The 16,140-nt window shown below is 44.0% G+C and overlaps 1 protein-coding gene across 6 annotated transcripts; it reads left to right on the plus strand.

Annotated features, from left to right (window-relative positions):
- The first annotated feature begins 6,050 nt into the window (after window positions 1-6,050).
- On the plus strand, window positions 6,051-14,520 carry LOC141034530 (uncharacterized). Of its 6 annotated transcripts, none has more exons than XR_012196262.1 (6): window positions 6,051-6,888; window positions 6,996-7,070; window positions 7,798-8,053; window positions 9,065-9,191; window positions 9,810-12,827; window positions 13,333-14,520. XR_012196262.1 is itself a non-coding variant. In XM_073506314.1 (2 exons), exons 1-2 carry the CDS (start codon window positions 6,374-6,376, stop codon window positions 7,000-7,002), a joined length of 522 nt encoding a protein of 173 aa, XP_073362415.1. In that variant the 5' UTR covers window positions 6,051-6,373; the 3' UTR covers window positions 7,003-7,261. The 6 variants fall into 6 exon arrangements, 1 of the variants encoding a protein (XP_073362415.1); XR_012196261.1 differs by having other exon boundaries at window positions 9,065-11,690; window positions 12,668-12,827; window positions 13,333-14,519; XR_012196264.1 differs by having other exon boundaries at window positions 9,065-11,690; window positions 12,668-12,789; window positions 13,333-14,519.
- The last annotated feature ends 1,620 nt before the right edge of the window (window positions 14,521-16,140 follow it).

Consider the following 16,140-nt stretch of genomic DNA (forward strand, 5'->3'; position numbering starts at 1 on the left):
CTGAAGCAATGTTAAGGAGTTGACATGTTGCTGAAAATTAACTTCATTTGCTTGCTGTATCTGCACTTCTACACTATTTGTTGAATGAAAACTCCACCTCTGTGTTACATCAGTCTTTAACTTGCAAAACGAAATCACCTAACCAACATCTCCCTTTGAAAAACACTCATCTTTATCAAATCATCTTAAATATTCGTGTATATACCAGAACCAGTGTTAAATGCTATATGGAAGTATGACTAATCTTCTCAAAATACTTAACAACCAAAAAGAGATCAGTGGCCCATTAGTAAAAAATAAAACAACCATTTAATGGTTGTTGAGACAAAACCATTAAGCATATTTGAAGCCTACTAGATGTCCCGCAGCAACGCGCGGGGTATTCATCTAGTTTGCTAACAGGTCGGGCGCCCTATTTGGAGGCACACTTCACCCAACCCGCTGCTTACTTCATTTTTCTTTTGGGCTGGGCTACCCGTACCAGTAAGAGAAGTGAAAAAAAAATGAAGTCTACGAAGGCTGATCTTCTTCTCAAAGGAAGCACGGTGGTGGGCAGGCACCACACGCCCCCGCGGAGGCACAGCGCTGGACAGAAAAGAACCAGATCGCCTAGGGGGAACAGAGATATAAAAAATAAAATCAAATAAGAGAGTAAAGATGAAAGATGGATTGTGAAATCCAGATCAAGCAGCTTGGGGTGATTGATGCTTACGAGCCTGAGCACCAACCTGGGTGCCTGAAGAAAAATTTGCTGAATGTTTTGGTAAATCTAAGAGAAACTTGGCTACTTCATGTTTGTCTGACAACCTAGTGCAAACTACCCCCAGCACCTGTGCATGCTAGATGGTCGTCTGTCCATTACCAAACTGTACAATGAATTAAAGATTAAACTGAAAATCTAAGCAAAAGCAAGCTTTTGGGAGCGCCACAAGAAAATATAAAAGACTGAGGGACAAGCCAAGCTATATGAACAAAAGATGCAAGAAAATATTATGACAAAATGTGAAGAGTTTTATATGACAAATCGGAACAGTCCATCAAGTAAAAAATGCCCAAAAAGCAGTGAGCATGCCAACTTACCTTGGAATGTATAGAAAACAAGCTTCCTCTCACTTTAGTGTAGTGAAGATGGAGGTGTCACTGTGCTCATGTTCATCCTCCCCACTACCTGCAAAACTATAAAATGAGGAAATATCATAGCATCTCTCCCCACTGAACATAACTTTTTTTTTGCAAATACCACTGAACATAACTTAAACGACAATGAACAAAATTATGGTAGTTTCATGTGCACTGATATGTACTAACTAATCTGAACACTGATATGGACAATAAGAAACTTAGAAAACATAAGACCTGAGGAAAAAGGAAAAAAATACAATTACAAGCTTATTGTATGCAACACACTGCTTGTTGTAGGATATGGCGTGTGATATGTTCCTGGAAACGGTTACGAAATGCAATCGCAACTTTGTGACACAACAATTAGATTCAATCACATTACCTTTATCTATTATTTTGTATTTGAGTTCCTTAGTCTAAGATAAGAGTTCTCTATTCACTAACTAAGCTTATTGTCCGAGGCTTTTCAGTCCATCAATTAATTCTCTTCAGTTTGCACCATTCTTCAGTCTCCAGTTTTTTTTGGAAATGGAGGTATACCCCTGGCCTCTGCATCATGATGATGCATGCGGCTCTCTTATTAAAAATCCAGAAAGTATCAACGTAAAGGTCTTACAGCTCACAAATGGAGCAAAACAAAGTACATAAACCGGAAAATTACAAGCGGACAAAGACAACCGATACGGTAATAGTAAGGATAAGCTCTCTAGACTCCTATCCTCTTATGCGAACGCCATCCGAACCGGTTGAATATAACTCGAGCCACCATCTCCCATTGGTTGCACCCAGTAACCAAAGCCTCCCTGGAGTCCATAGGAGTGAGTAAGGACCACGTACGGATCCAAGCTATAGCTCTGAAGATAACCTGCAAAAAAGTTAAGTTGTGTTGTCTGTTAAAAATCATATCATTTCTGCGGTTCCATATAGCCCATAATAACGCACATATTCCAATCCGAATACGAGCTGCCGTGATCTGTTCAACCCCAGCTAACCACATCCCAAACAAAGACGCAATATCTACTAGAGGATTGATATTAAAGGCTATATGAATCATTATCCAAAGTAACTTGGCAAGTGGGCATTCAAGGAATAAATGTTGTATTGTCTCCTCCTGAGCACAAAAACAACACCGCGAATTGCCGACCCATCGCCTCTTAAGTAAGTTGTCCTTTGTGAGTATTACTTGCTTGTGGACAAACCGCATAAAAATTTTAATCCGCAAAGGAACCTTAACCTTCCATGTATGTAGTGACCTTGACACGGAGCCAGAATTAATCAGATCCGTATAAAAAGATTTCACCGTAAATATCCCATTTTTAGTTAACTTCCATTGTGTTGAGTCCGGCATGTCGGAGAGTCGAACTTCAATTAATCCCCGAACCAAGTGCATCCAGGCTGTCCATCTCTCGCCCACTAACGTACGTCTGAACTGGATGTTCAAGGGAATAGTTTGAAGGACGATACCTACGTAATCCTCCTTACGTTGCACAATATTGTAGAGGATGGGATATTGTAAGGCCAGAGGCGTCTCTTCTAACCACGTATCCTCCCAAAATCTTGTTGACATCCCGTTGCCAACCAAGAATTTGACCCTACGAAAGAAAATATCCTTCGTTCTCATAAGTCCCTTCCAGAACGGCGAATCAGTCGGTCTGATGGTAACCTGGGCTAGCATTTTCGAGTGCAAATACTTATTGCGCAGGATTTGAGACCACATGCCCTCCGGCTCTGTCTCTAACCTGTACAACCATTTGCTCATAAGACATTTATTCTTAATTTCCAAGTTCTCAATACCGAGGCCCCCTTGGTCTTTAGGTCGACAAAGGATATCCCATCACGCAAGACGGTATTTCCTCTTGGCCTCATCAGACTGCCAAAAGAAACGAGATCTAAAAAAATCAAGTCGCTTTCGGACCCTTTTCGGAATTTCAAAGAACGAAAGTAAAAACATTGGCATGCTAGTCAATACTGAGTTAATCAAAACTAGCCGACCTCCGTATGACATCAGCTTGCCCTTCCAGCAGCTGAGTTTTTTTTTCAATTCGTTCTTCAATACATTTCCATTCTTTAGTCTTGACAGTTTAGTTATCTATTAGTCTTTAGACTTCCATTATATCTGTTTTAGTTTCTCTGACTGCACCTTGTGTCCGATGGTCGCCATGGCGGGATCAGAGCCTGAAAGGAAACTAACTCGATCAATGCACATGTATTGTACTAAATATAGAACTAGCCTAGCCATTATGCCATATTTTTTTTAGAAAAGGAGGAGAACCCCCGGCCTCTGCATCTGGACGATGCATGCAGCTACTTTATTAATTATTCACATAAAACTTTACAAAATCATACAACAGTAAGACTAAAGCCACCGTCTAGGCAACATCTGTCCCTACTCTTATACAGTTGATGTAGGGATGCTGATAGTCTGGGGCTAAAACCAAAAAGACCTCGCAGCTAAGCCTAACATCTGACGCCTGTCGGGTATGGGGCACCCACCAGTCCGGCGCACTCCTCAACCAGGACGCCTGCCGGGTATGAGGCCGCCGCAGCCACCTGCCACCAATCCATCTTTAGTGTTGTACCGTTGCATCTACCTTGCCCGGTCTAGCTGCCGTCGACGCCAGACAACTTCGTCCACCTGCGCGAGTCCATCTCCACACATCGGAGACCAAATCTGCACTGCGCCACACCGTCAAGATCCGTCCCCATCAATGTGTAGGATGAAGCACCGCTCCACCAAAGATGCGGTCCGCTGGTCCCTCGAGCTCGTGTACACCTCCAAAAATGACGCCCCCAAGGGGGAAACGACACAAGCGCGCCGTCGTCTTCCGATCTACTGATCTAGGGTTTCCCCCGGAGGTAGTAGATAGTGGTCTGGAACTTCTCCACCATGATGCCTTCTAGAAGGGAACGACACCGAAGAGCGCCACCATTGTCGGCCTTGGCATCTAGCCAAGAGCAGGTTTTCACCCAGTCTGTTCGAAGAACTCCATCCAGCTTCCTGTGAACGGATCGCTGCCTTCTTTGCCGGAGACTAGATCTGGGCCAGGGGTCCAAGATCCGCCGTCGCCCGCCGCCACGGCCGGCCCCCACGCTGCTCTCGCAGCCGTGGTGGCACAACCTCCGCCGGAGTTCCCCGGGCCACGCATCGATGACCAGGGACACGCCAGCCACCGCCGATCAGGCCAAGTCAAGCCGGCTGCAGCACCGACGCCATCGCGCCGAGCTACAACACCGTCGCTGGGCCGCACCACCGTCTCCCGGCCACCGGATCCACGCGTGCCTGCCACCAGGAGCCCCGCCGATCCCGCGTCCCCCACATGGAGGAGCCACCCCCTGCTGCTGAGATCCCGTGCTGGGGAAGGAGAGAAGAAGCCCCGCCGCCGCCAGCGCCGCGCACGGGCTTCGCCCGGCGGACGCCGTCCGGCGGCAGCGAGGAGGGGGCTGGGACGAGAAGATCTAGAGGGCCGCCGGCGGATCTGGTCTCCCGTGACGCACGCACGCGGGGAGCGCGTCGCGGGAGCGAGACGAGGCGTGGGAGTTATCTCAGCAGTGGTTGATGCTATTGGGGCCGGCACTTGCCCTGGTCACCTCGTAACACAACATGATGAAAACAGCGGGCAATCAGTTCGTCCCAGTCGACCAGCCGCTCAGACATGCCGGGGTGCCACGCCACCACCGTGATGATCAAACTCAGAGAAGTCACCATGCATCATGCAGATGAAGACAACACAGGTTCAGTAGCTAGCAGGGTTCACCACACACAGGACACTTTACTAGTACCATCGTAGCAGTACTATCAGCTTTAGTTTTTTCAATTTTTTTGTTACTCATTCCTCAGTTTATCTGTTTTTTTCCTCAGCTCCTTTTATTTTATAATTTTATTACTTATTCAGTACCTTGGTTTAATCTGTTTCTCTTATTTTTTTTTCATTTTTCTTCTTCTTACTCTATTATTTTGCTCCTTCCGCTCTCCGATTCAGTAGTTTTATTAGTTCTTCTTTATTTCCTTAGTTTTATCTGTTTCTTAGTTTCTCATTTTGTTCATTTCATTTTTATTCGTTTTATCATTTCAATTATATCTGTTTTTAGTATTAGTTTTATTTTATTATTATTATCAGTTTTTTACCAGTTAAGTTTTCAGGTTTGTAGTTGATTTAATCTATGCATCAGATTTTATTATTCCTGTTTGAGTTTTGTATCATTTAGTTTTTCAGTCTGAGATGCTTGTTCAGTTGGTTATAGTTACTTTCTTTATCATTATTTCAAACCTTTCAGCTTTTTCAGTATATTTTCTTGGTGGTTAGTATATATTTTGATCTTGATTATCATTTTTAAGTTTATTTTCATCGTACCCTAATAGACCTCTCTGCTTACATCCAGAAATAAGAGAAGGATGTTCCTACAAGCCTCCTCAGAGCTCAGCGATCGTGGACCGTCGGATACGTTTGCTTGATGAGTTTTGGGCCGTCCAATCGAGCGCGTGGAAGAGTTGGGCCGTCGGATCTGGGATGGGCACTATACAAACCAGAAATAGGAGAAGGATGTTCCTACAAGCCTCCTCAGAGCTCAGCGATCGTGGGCCGTTGGATACGTTTGCTTGATGAGTTTTAGGCCGTCCAATCGAGCGCGTGGAAGAGCTGGGCCGTCGGATCTGGGATGGGCACTATAGAAATGAATAGTTACTCGTTTCGCTCGCTCTTGCTCACTCCGTGGCTCCTGGTTGGGTCTCGCTGACTCGTGCGGCAGCCCATTTGGTAGGCCCCGCATGTCATTCTCTGTGGCTGTGGCGCGTCCCAGGTGGCCCGTCGGCACGCTCCAGCGGTAAAAATCTCGTTGCCACCGCCGAAATTCCCCTGCCCCGCCGAGGGTAATATTGGGATTTCACGTCCTGGCCCTGTGCGTGGTTGACGCTGGTTCGTCCGTGCATCGATGAGGTGGGGGACGGCGCTTGGCTGGCCTCTTCGTGCTCCCATTCGCCCCCTTTCCTCTCGATCTCCTCTCCTCTCACCACCGGCGCTCCTCTTCCTCGATCTGCCGCCATTCTTCAAGTGGCCTTCCCCCTTTCTCCTCCTCTACGCCGCCGTTGCCCGTTCTCCTTCTCCCGCATCTCCTCCCCGTCGTCAGGCGCGCTGTGCCGCCATCCTTCCTCCTCCCCATCGGGGCCAGGCAGAGGAGGAGGAGCGTGGTGCGCGGACACGAGGAGGAGGCAGCCGGCGTCAGCGCGCGCCGCCCGGCCAAGGTCTTTTCCTGCATGCGCGACCTCCTCGCCAAGCCCTTCCCATACGCGCGGGTCCTCGGCTCCTCGCTGCCTGGCTCTACCTCTACTGCGACCTCGTCCAAGACGCCCGCGGCGCCGCCGCCGTCCGCGCCGACGACGGCCAGATCCAACACCGTTGAGGAGACCGTCGCCATGGTGCTCCACTATGCCTCGGGGATCGACCAACCCCACGACGCCGCCGCCGTCTCCTTCGTCCAGCCGGCACGCCGCCGCCGTCTCCTTCGCCCAGCCGGCACGCCGCCGCCGTCTCCTTCGCCCAGCCTGTCGGATCTCCATCGTTCACTTCCCCGGCGTCGTCGTCGTCTTCGCGTGCACACGACAGGAGGTGTGCGACCCTCCTCTCTCGCGCACTGCGGCTGCTTCGCCCCGCCATCGTTCCTCGGGTGTGGTCGCGCCTGTCTTCCTACCACGTCGTCGCTCCTCCTCCAGGCCGCCGACGGCACCCGTCCTCCTCCCTCATCCTCTCCAGGTGGCTGGGACGCTTTACGGTGAGCAAGCCTATCTCCCGCTTCCCTGCTACACTGTATCCATTCGAGTTGCGTATCCTAGATCGGAACAGTATGCCATTGCGTCTGAACTTCGAATTGAACTGCAGCTCGTAGATGCGAGGCTCACTCGGATGTGAAGGTGCCCCCTGCATTGGAGTCCAAGGATGCACTGTATGCGTGAGGTGTCACACGCATCCATGGTTTTCTGGGACTTGCTTATTATATTCAACAATTGCATATTTAGAGTGCGTTCGATCCTATGATGCAGCTTAACAAAGACACGTATTTGTACATGTTCAACCAGTGCCATAACTGAATGTTGAGATTGCTGATTGTACTATAAATATGAATGCATGAGAATTCATTAATGTTAGCCGATGCTGGTAAATGGTGTTGAGCCTGCAAGCTGATTTTGCCTTGGCTCAGTTACATAAAAAAAATCCTGTGTCTATTTCATATGCAGGAGCATGACACTTCACAATTGTCCATTGTTTCTATCATTCTTTTTCCATACCATTGTATTAAATCCATTTTCAGTTTAGATTATTCGATTTGGGCGAGAAGCGAGGTCGTTTGACTTGCAGCGACCTGCAATTTACTCCCTGTGGTCTGTCGTTGTCTCGTGTTTAGACTTAAAGTTCAGTCTGGTCATATGATTGGTGTATGTAGTTGTGGTGGCTTGGTTTGGTTAGAACCGTGTGATTCCTTTTGCCTCTAGAGCTAACTGAATTGTTATCTACCGGTCTAGCCCACTCGCTCGATTTCTTGGATGGATTGCAGTTTCGGGTTATGTCAAGAAATATTTAAATGGGAAACTATTTTTTTGCTACTGAGTTCTCACAGCTTACATCTCTGCTCTCAATTTTCACTATTGAGCTTTATTTAATGGATGGAGTTGCAACGCTTAAGGTACATCGGGATTGCACGAGTTCTTCGTCGAATTCAAGACGATTTGATTCAGTCCTTCAGAGCAGGGCTGCAGGGGGTTAAGTGCGCGATGGCTGGGCAGAGTCAAGTGCGCAATGGTTGGGAGAAACTTGTACATGAGGTTCACCTGCAGCACGGGGGATGCCGAGGGGATGAACATGGTCTCTAAGGACGTCCAAAACGTGCTGGACTACCTGCAGCCAGGATGACTTCCCTGACATGGATGTTGTCAGCATAGGTATTTTTCCCAAGTCATGAATTTATACACTGAAAGTTGACTCTGCTATTGGCTATTGTAGGTTAGCTTGTTATACACTGAACGTGGTTGTTGTTAGATTTTTGTTTCTGAAGCTTGGACAATCGGCTTAAAAAAGATGTAACTTTTATATTGTTTTGATATTGTTCTGTCAGCTTTCTCAACCATGTTAGGCAACTGTGAAGTAATTAGTCTGAACACAAAATAAATCCCAAAAATATGTTGCTGCTTTCTCTGTAGTATAGAGTGATGGTCTTGAAATAGAGGGCATTGCTCATAGGCAAAATATAAATATGCATAGTAGTAGCTTGTCTCATTTATAAAGTATCATTGAATTTAAAATACATGTTATTCATCTTGACTGCCAGTATCAGATTTGTGAAGTTGCCATTATGTTCGTTTCCTTTTCAAGTTCCGCGACTGTACTAGCTTAAATAAGTATATCGGCATCAAACTAGATAAAATTGTACTCCCTCCGTCCCATAATATAAGAGCATTTTTTACACTAGTGTAGTGTCAAAAACGTTCTTATATTACGGGACGGAGGGAGTAGCATTTGTTTGTTAATGAAGGATCCTTAAATTCTCCCTTGAACGTCATACCTTGCCCTATTTTGCAGCTCAGGGTTGTAATTTGTCTAGGAGCCGGCTATTGGGTCAAGCATGGTCAATTTTAGTTGCTCTATTTCATAAAATTTGCCTGTTCCTCAGTGTCTAGGACGACCAGTAATTTTTGTTGTTGTTGGTAGTTGTCACAGCTCACAAGTAGATTTGGTGTACTGCGCATCATATACAAATGCTGCCTGTAGCCAAATATTGACTACCTCTAGATGGATAGATTCATTTGATTGCATGACCTGAATTTATGATACTGATTTTATAGTACAAAAGATGCGAGGCATCTGTTTTTTGTCATGAAAAATGCATAGGACCATTTCCCTTTTCTTGTATTGTTACCACTTTGGAAGAGTAACCTGTTGTTGTGACGAATCAGGTTGTTATCGCACTGAGGATGCTATGGGAAAACAGGGACATATTTGATCTTGTTATCAGTGATGTGCACATGCCAGACATGGATGGCTTTAAGCTTCTTGAGCTTGAAATGGACCTCCCTATCATCAGTAAGTTAAAAAAAATATCCATCTCATAGTTGCCCAATTTCCTTACCGGTCTTGGTAATAGGAGCCCATGAGGTACTTCTGTAAAGTACATACAAAGATGTACTATATATGTAGTATCAATTCGGTACACTGAATCCTATGACTTGTATCTCTAATTAAGGAGGGGGAAATGTCAAAGCAGTTAAAATAATCCTAAACAATCTGGAAACATATAGCTTTGAATAGACATATATTATTTTGCTGAAGAGTTCAGTCCATGCATGTTTTTGCCACCTAATTTTAAGTCCTATGATGATTATAAAAACACCTCGCCCCGCTATCTTGTTATATTAGATGTTCTCCTGCTTTGGCTAAATCAGATACAGGCTCTAAGCATATTCAGTTTAAATAATGCCAGTCTTAATTTGGATAAATGAAATAACAAGACCTTCAGACTAATGTGGAACAATTGGTCAATTTTTTTTTGGTTCTTGTCAGTTTAGTTAGTGGCCTATATGAATTTGATTTGGCCTACAATATTTTTGTACAGTTATTGATTTGCTAGCATATATTCTAAACTTAATTTTGTTAGCTCCTATTTGGTGTTCTTTCTTATAATACCTTTTTATATGTCGCAAGCTTATTTTGTTCACGAGAGTTTCTCCGTGTTTCTGAAGAGAAGATTTGGGTTCAGAGCACCTTCGGTTATAAGAATTTGTTTTCTAATTCTTGCTGGTCAGTCACAAAGCATTCATATTTGTTTGCTTTACAATTTTTCTGGAGTAATGGAATGTTAATTGGCTGGTGGCGGCATGTTCAAGTATGGGGAATGATGAGCTCCTACTTCTTTTTATGCCAGCTCTATGCCGTAGGTGAGCTGCGACCTTCTTCCCCACGTGTTTGTGATAACCAGTTAATCTCCAGAGGGAATTGTGACTGTGATTAGTATCTTTAGACATTGGCCATATTCGGCAGTACTCACCGTCCCTTTCATTTCTCCTTATTTCTTAAATGTATTGGCCTATGGTATATACAACTGAAATTGATGTGCCAAACAACAAGAAATAGAAGTAACAAGAAATAGCTATATATTGGAAGATTTGAATGCCATTTTGTTAAAGTAGTTCTGAAATGCTGCCTCATTTTTTTCCATTGTGTTGTTTCTCATAGTTTTAAACTAAAAGGATGAACTATAAAAATTGTCTTTTATCTTTCATATTTTTTTATGTTGAAGCGGCTACGTAATATCTGTCCAAAGCGATTCTCTTTAGATGTGATGTCAGATGTATTCCAGTTTACAGTAGACGATACAAATGGGTTATCCCTGTCTTGTGTGTTTCATGATAGTCCACAAGATTTTCTTAATTAACATTTTGAGTAGTCTCTTAAACAATCTGGTTAGAAGAAAACGGGGATGGCGCTACGTTAGCTTTGCATGATTAGCTCCGATAGAATAGGTACTGCATTTCCTTAGTTGGATCCGCTCTTTCTCTCTCGTGCAGTTGTTGCTTCCGGCTATTTATTCAGACTGAAAACATGCGTAGTTAAATCTGAATGCATATATTATTTTGAGGTTAATTTCAATCCATATACCGGTTGTTAAGGAGTATTACATGATTTTAATTTCTCAATTTTATGGAAGTGTTATTTCTTTCCAGGTCTTTGGAATAACAGTTCTGCATTTTCTTATTCATGCTATTTGGACCGAATTTGCAGAACCCTTAAAGTCAAAGCTAGGATTTTGACCTGGTTATCTCGATTTGGCTTTTTATCTATGCACATGCCGTGCTCTTAAGGCTTGTAGAGCTGGTGAATTCCCCTAATCTTTCTATTTGGAGCACCATTTTGTTTGTGGTGCTCAAAATTTCACTGCAACTTTTTAGTTCCATTCTTAGCTATGGTATGTCGTGTGATGCTAAAACCTGTCTCGAATAAATAGATGGCGCATAAAAGGGTGATGAAATTGTATCAGTCTGGATATTTCGCTTGGAAAAAATTCTCACGTAGCAGGAAAGTTCTCTTTATACGGTGTCAAACCATTTATTTATTATATTACAAGTGGAAGAGAAGCTTCTTATGAGGATATATAGTTTGTATGCTGCTTCCTTCGTGTGAAGATCCTTTTTTTGTGGGGGAAGTTCTTATGGGCATAGATAATGAGTACTCCCTCCGTAAAGAAGTATAAGAGCATTTGGATCACTACTTTAGTGATCTAAACGCTCTTATATTTCTTTACGAGAGTACCAACTATTGTACACTGCTGATGGATTACTTAGACCCCCGTACAAAACAAAGGGTTGAATTGTACTATATGTTCTCTAATCCATTGGGCCGAAAATGAACAACTAGATCTGATTGCTAGATTTTAATTTGATTTTGGACATTGTCGTTCCTAGCTATATATAGTAAGTTTACTTTCTTTGTTCTTGCCACTAACTAAATCTTTGTGTTTCTTTTTCCTTTTGCTCAAGGCCCTATGGTACTATCGTTTGAGTGAGAGTAGTGCCAGTGTTTCACAAGGTAATGTCACCACTTCTGAAAATTACGTGTCTACTATTGGTGTTAAGATCTTGCTCCAAATTCCCATGATCTAGTTAGTGTTCTATGCAGAACAACAATTTTGGGTTTTGGGTAATCTCTCAATAGTTTTGAAATGGTAATCTTGCCTGACCATTGAATTTTTGAGGTTGTACTTGCTAATTATTGACCGGTTGCAACTAACTACAATACATATATGCCGCTTAACACAGAATATCAAAGTTGTTGATGCAACAAAAGCAATTGGTGCCACATCCAGTTCGTCAGATGATGTAAATATAGTGGTTGACATGCTCAGTTGTTCCACGTCTGTTACATATTAATAGTGTGGTTCTTCTAACTGTAAAATTTGGCAATTAGAAGAAACCTTTATGGTGGTTTGCTTTATTAGCTATATCAAATATTCTACTCCTTAGTATAAATCGGATGGGGACTTTGAACATAATCAGTTTAAATAATGACGTACTTTTGTACTGTTATTTTCTTCCTTTATCTCCTCGTATTATTGATCATGTTTTGCTTAATTATACACCATATATGTATATAAAGTTTTCAACTTTATTCATGTTCTTGTGTTCTGGTTATACTTCCCAGGCTTTGGAGTTTTCTCTGATAGCAAGATGGTTTTTGGAAAATATTTACCAGGAACTTCAACTAGGCATGAAACACATGAAAAGTGGAAATAAGATGTGCGAACAATCATCTGTGTTTTGGTAACCATGCTGATGAGGGGGGAGCTGCCATTGAGGCATGTTTGGCCGATCGTGGTCCATTAGGGTTTAACTACATAGGAACATGTTATCTTACAATTAGTGTGCTTTTCTACAATTAGTGTATTTGGCCTTGATAATTGAATATATATGGACATGTTATCTTACAATTAGTGTGCTTTTTCTACACCTTTGTGTAAAGGGTGGAGCCTACACAATGCCTAATGAGCCATGCTTTTTCCCTCCCAGTAAAATGCTCTATTTTCAAGTGGCATCATACAGTGAAGGAGGGGGTCTGGATCAAGAGCCGTAATGTTGCTTGTGACGGCATGTATAGCACTTGCGCGACCCTGGACTCTGGCTTCTTGCAAGTAAGCTCCTTTTGCTGGACTCTGGCTTCTTCTTGCAAGTAACCTCCTTTTGCTCTTCTACGCCCCCCTCCTGTGAGAATCTCTGGTTGGATTTGGGTAACCAGACCCCAAGAGATGTAATCATGTTTGGATACGAACTGTGCATGCTAGCTTGATTTAGTTTATAGGAGTAAATTTTATAGATGAATTCTGTATGCTTGCTCGATGGTGATACATGCCATATCTCTGGATTGACTCTATGAGGTATCCATTAACGTCTGAGGTTTCACACGGAAATGAGTTTGTTGCATTCTCATGTTGAAAAGAATTAAAGACACCTAGCAGAATATGATGTAAAAGTTTTTAGTTCTTATTGGGCCCGTCCACCTATCAAGGTTTGCCGAAAGTTATCAACTTGCTTTGTAGGCTTTGTATCATGTATCTTTGTTTGTGCAAGAAATCCAATTGGAATTGGTCTATTGTCCTCCGCATGTACTTTCTTTTATTGCTTATATATTTCAACCACTTACTTATGTTGTCTCTTAACCATTTCCGACGACTCAGGTTGACCATACTATTGTGAGAATCTCGGCCAGGATCATTCTTTATATCATGTTGGATCATCTTGGAATTCGTAGAGCCATTTACCGTCGAAAGATGTACTCATAGAACATAATCAGTGTGATTATGCTTTTCTACACTTCTGTCCTGAGCAATGGGATATGTATTCTGTACTGTATGACTACCCTCTAACGCACTACTCAACCTTCAGTCTCTGTATGTACAAATGACTTGATCTAATTGTTATGGATGACCTATGGAGTGTTTTGCTTTCTATATAAATGACTTGCTTTAATTCTGATTTATCATATTGCGTAGCTTTTGACCTATTCCTTTTTGCCAAACTTGATGCGTCAAGCTTTGAGCTACTATACTGACAGTGAAGATAAAATTCCAATATACTCTCCTGCAACATGCTCATATCACCTACTACTCCACAAGTACATGGTCTATGTAAGATAAACGCTCTCTTTGCTAAAAGCATGGGCTTTGCATTATGTTCCTACTTTAATTACTTTCGCTCCTATATTTGGTATCGAACTTAATGATGAGTGGTTATCTTTTGTGGTCTTATGAACATGCTGAACTCGATGTTGCCTTATAGTCTTATGCCGATATTGAACTCCATTATGTCTTCTGTCACAAACAAATGTTTTTTCTTCACTTCATTTTGTTATCATGTTTGAATTCATACGCTTAACGTAGATTCCTACTAAATTACCACTACTTGTTTCACCAAAATGTTGGGACCGGCACCCTCGCGCCTTGGCGCGATCCCGATCTAGTTTGTAACATGCCTCGTCTTTTCTGCCTCTTTTTAGCATGTGTGCACGTGTGGCTCTTCTGATGTGAAATACCGGAACCTACAATCAAACACAGCGGACAATGCAAAACTTTTAAGGTAATAAAAGAAGATTGAAAAAAGACAATGGTATAGACTTACCCCAAAAAAGACGCATTTCTTGTTGGCCCATGAGGATTTGCATACTCAGCATGCCATATGTGGAGGAAAGGTATGAGGTTATTTAGCTTTGAAAAAAATGATAAACACAAAACTAAGTAAGCTGAAAGAATAATGAAGAATGAAAATGAAACATGAACTGAACTGAACTAAATTGAAAATGAACAATTAACTTATCTAAAAGAAACTGAACTGAACTGATAAAGGAACAAAGAATGGAACATTGGCGAGCTACAACACTTTCTACAGGCGACCCACCCGCCCCCCGCGTCGCCCTCCTCTGGCGACACGGGGGAACCCCAGCCGCTAGCACTAGCACCTCCCTCCGCCGCCCTCCCCCGCATCGCCACCGCCGGAGGGCCGGCAGGCGAAGCCGCGCGGGGCTCCAGGAAGGCGGCGGCAGGGCAGACATGGCCTCTCGCACGCCTCCCCTCCACACCTCGCATCCCACGACCCACCCCATCCGCGGCTGCTGGCTCCCGCTGGTCCGGCTGGGCTTCGACGTGCCCTCGCTGCGCGGCTCCGGTTCGTCTTCACCACCACCACCCATCCCCGTGCGCGAATCTGGGATTCCTCCGGTAGCACCCCCCCAGCGGCTGACCCCACTCCCGCCGGCCCAGCGGGAAGATCCGACATTCCTTGGCAACGGCCATGGGCGCCCATCCCCACGGCCCTTTGATACGTCTTCAACGTATCTATAATTTTTTATTGTTCCATGCTGTTATATTATCATTTTTGGATGTTTTACAATCATCTTATAGCAACTCTATATCATTTTTTGGGACTAACCTATTGACATAGTGCACAATGCCAGTTGCTATTTTTTGATTGTTTTTTACTTCGCATAAAATCAATACCAAACGGACTCCAAACGCAGCGAAACTTTTTGGAGAATTTTTCTGGACCAGAAGACAGCTGGCCAAACAAGTACTAGAGGGGGGCTCTGAGGGGAGCACAACTCACCTGGGCGCGCCTGGGTGCCCAAGCGCACCCTGGTGGGTTGTGCCCACCTCGGCGCCTCCCGCACCGCCTCTTTGCTCTATAAATACCCCGAAAATAAAAAAACCCTAGGGGAGTCGACGAAACACAATTCCAGCCGCCGCAAGCTCCAGAACCACGAGATCCAATCTAGCCACCATCACGGAGGGGTTCACCATCCTCATTCGCTCCTCTCCGATGATGCTTGAGTAGTTCATTGTAGACCTACGGGTCCGTAGTTAGTAGCTAGATGGCTTCCTCTCTCTCTTTTGATTCTCAATACAATGTAACTATTTTTGCGGTGTGTTTGTTGGGATCCGATGAACTTCGAGTTTATGATCAGACCTATTTTATCCATGAAAGTTATTTGTGTTTTGATCTCTTATATGCATGATTGCTTATAGCCTCGTATTTCTTCTTCGAATATTTGGTTTAGTTAGGGCGATTAGATCGATTTTTCTTGCCATGGGAAGAGGTGCTTTGTGATGGGTTTGATCTTACACTACGGGAAACCGTTATACACAGAATCTTAGCAGTAGCGCTGGATAAAATAAAGCGCTACTGCTACTTAGGAGTAGCGCGTCGCTGTAAAAGGCGCTACTGCTATCCCTTTTAGAAGTAGCGCATGATAGTAGAACGCGCTACTGCTAAGTTTGAAATGGGCGCACATGGCTAGCCCCACTTAGTGTCCAGCGCCACTGCTACTTGCCGTAGTAGTAGCGCTTTTCTTCAACCCGCGCTGCTACTAACCCTAACTTATCGTCCCCGCACGGCCGACCCTCTCACTTTCCCTATCATTCACTCTCCCCCACACCTGCGCCATCGTCCGCCGCCGCCGCCGTCGCCCGACCACCGTTGTCGGACGCTCCTGC

This window comes from Aegilops tauschii, unplaced genomic scaffold (assembly GCF_002575655.3).
Source record: "Aegilops tauschii subsp. strangulata cultivar AL8/78 unplaced genomic scaffold, Aet v6.0 ptg000802l_obj, whole genome shotgun sequence".
NCBI classification, from domain to species: domain Eukaryota; kingdom Viridiplantae; phylum Streptophyta; class Magnoliopsida; order Poales; family Poaceae; genus Aegilops; species Aegilops tauschii.

Excerpts from the sequence above, each read along its gene's own strand:
- LOC141034530 (XM_073506314.1), top strand. The coding sequence starts at position 6,374 with ATGCGCGACCTCCTCGCCAAGCCCTTCCCATACGCGCGGGTCCTCGGC.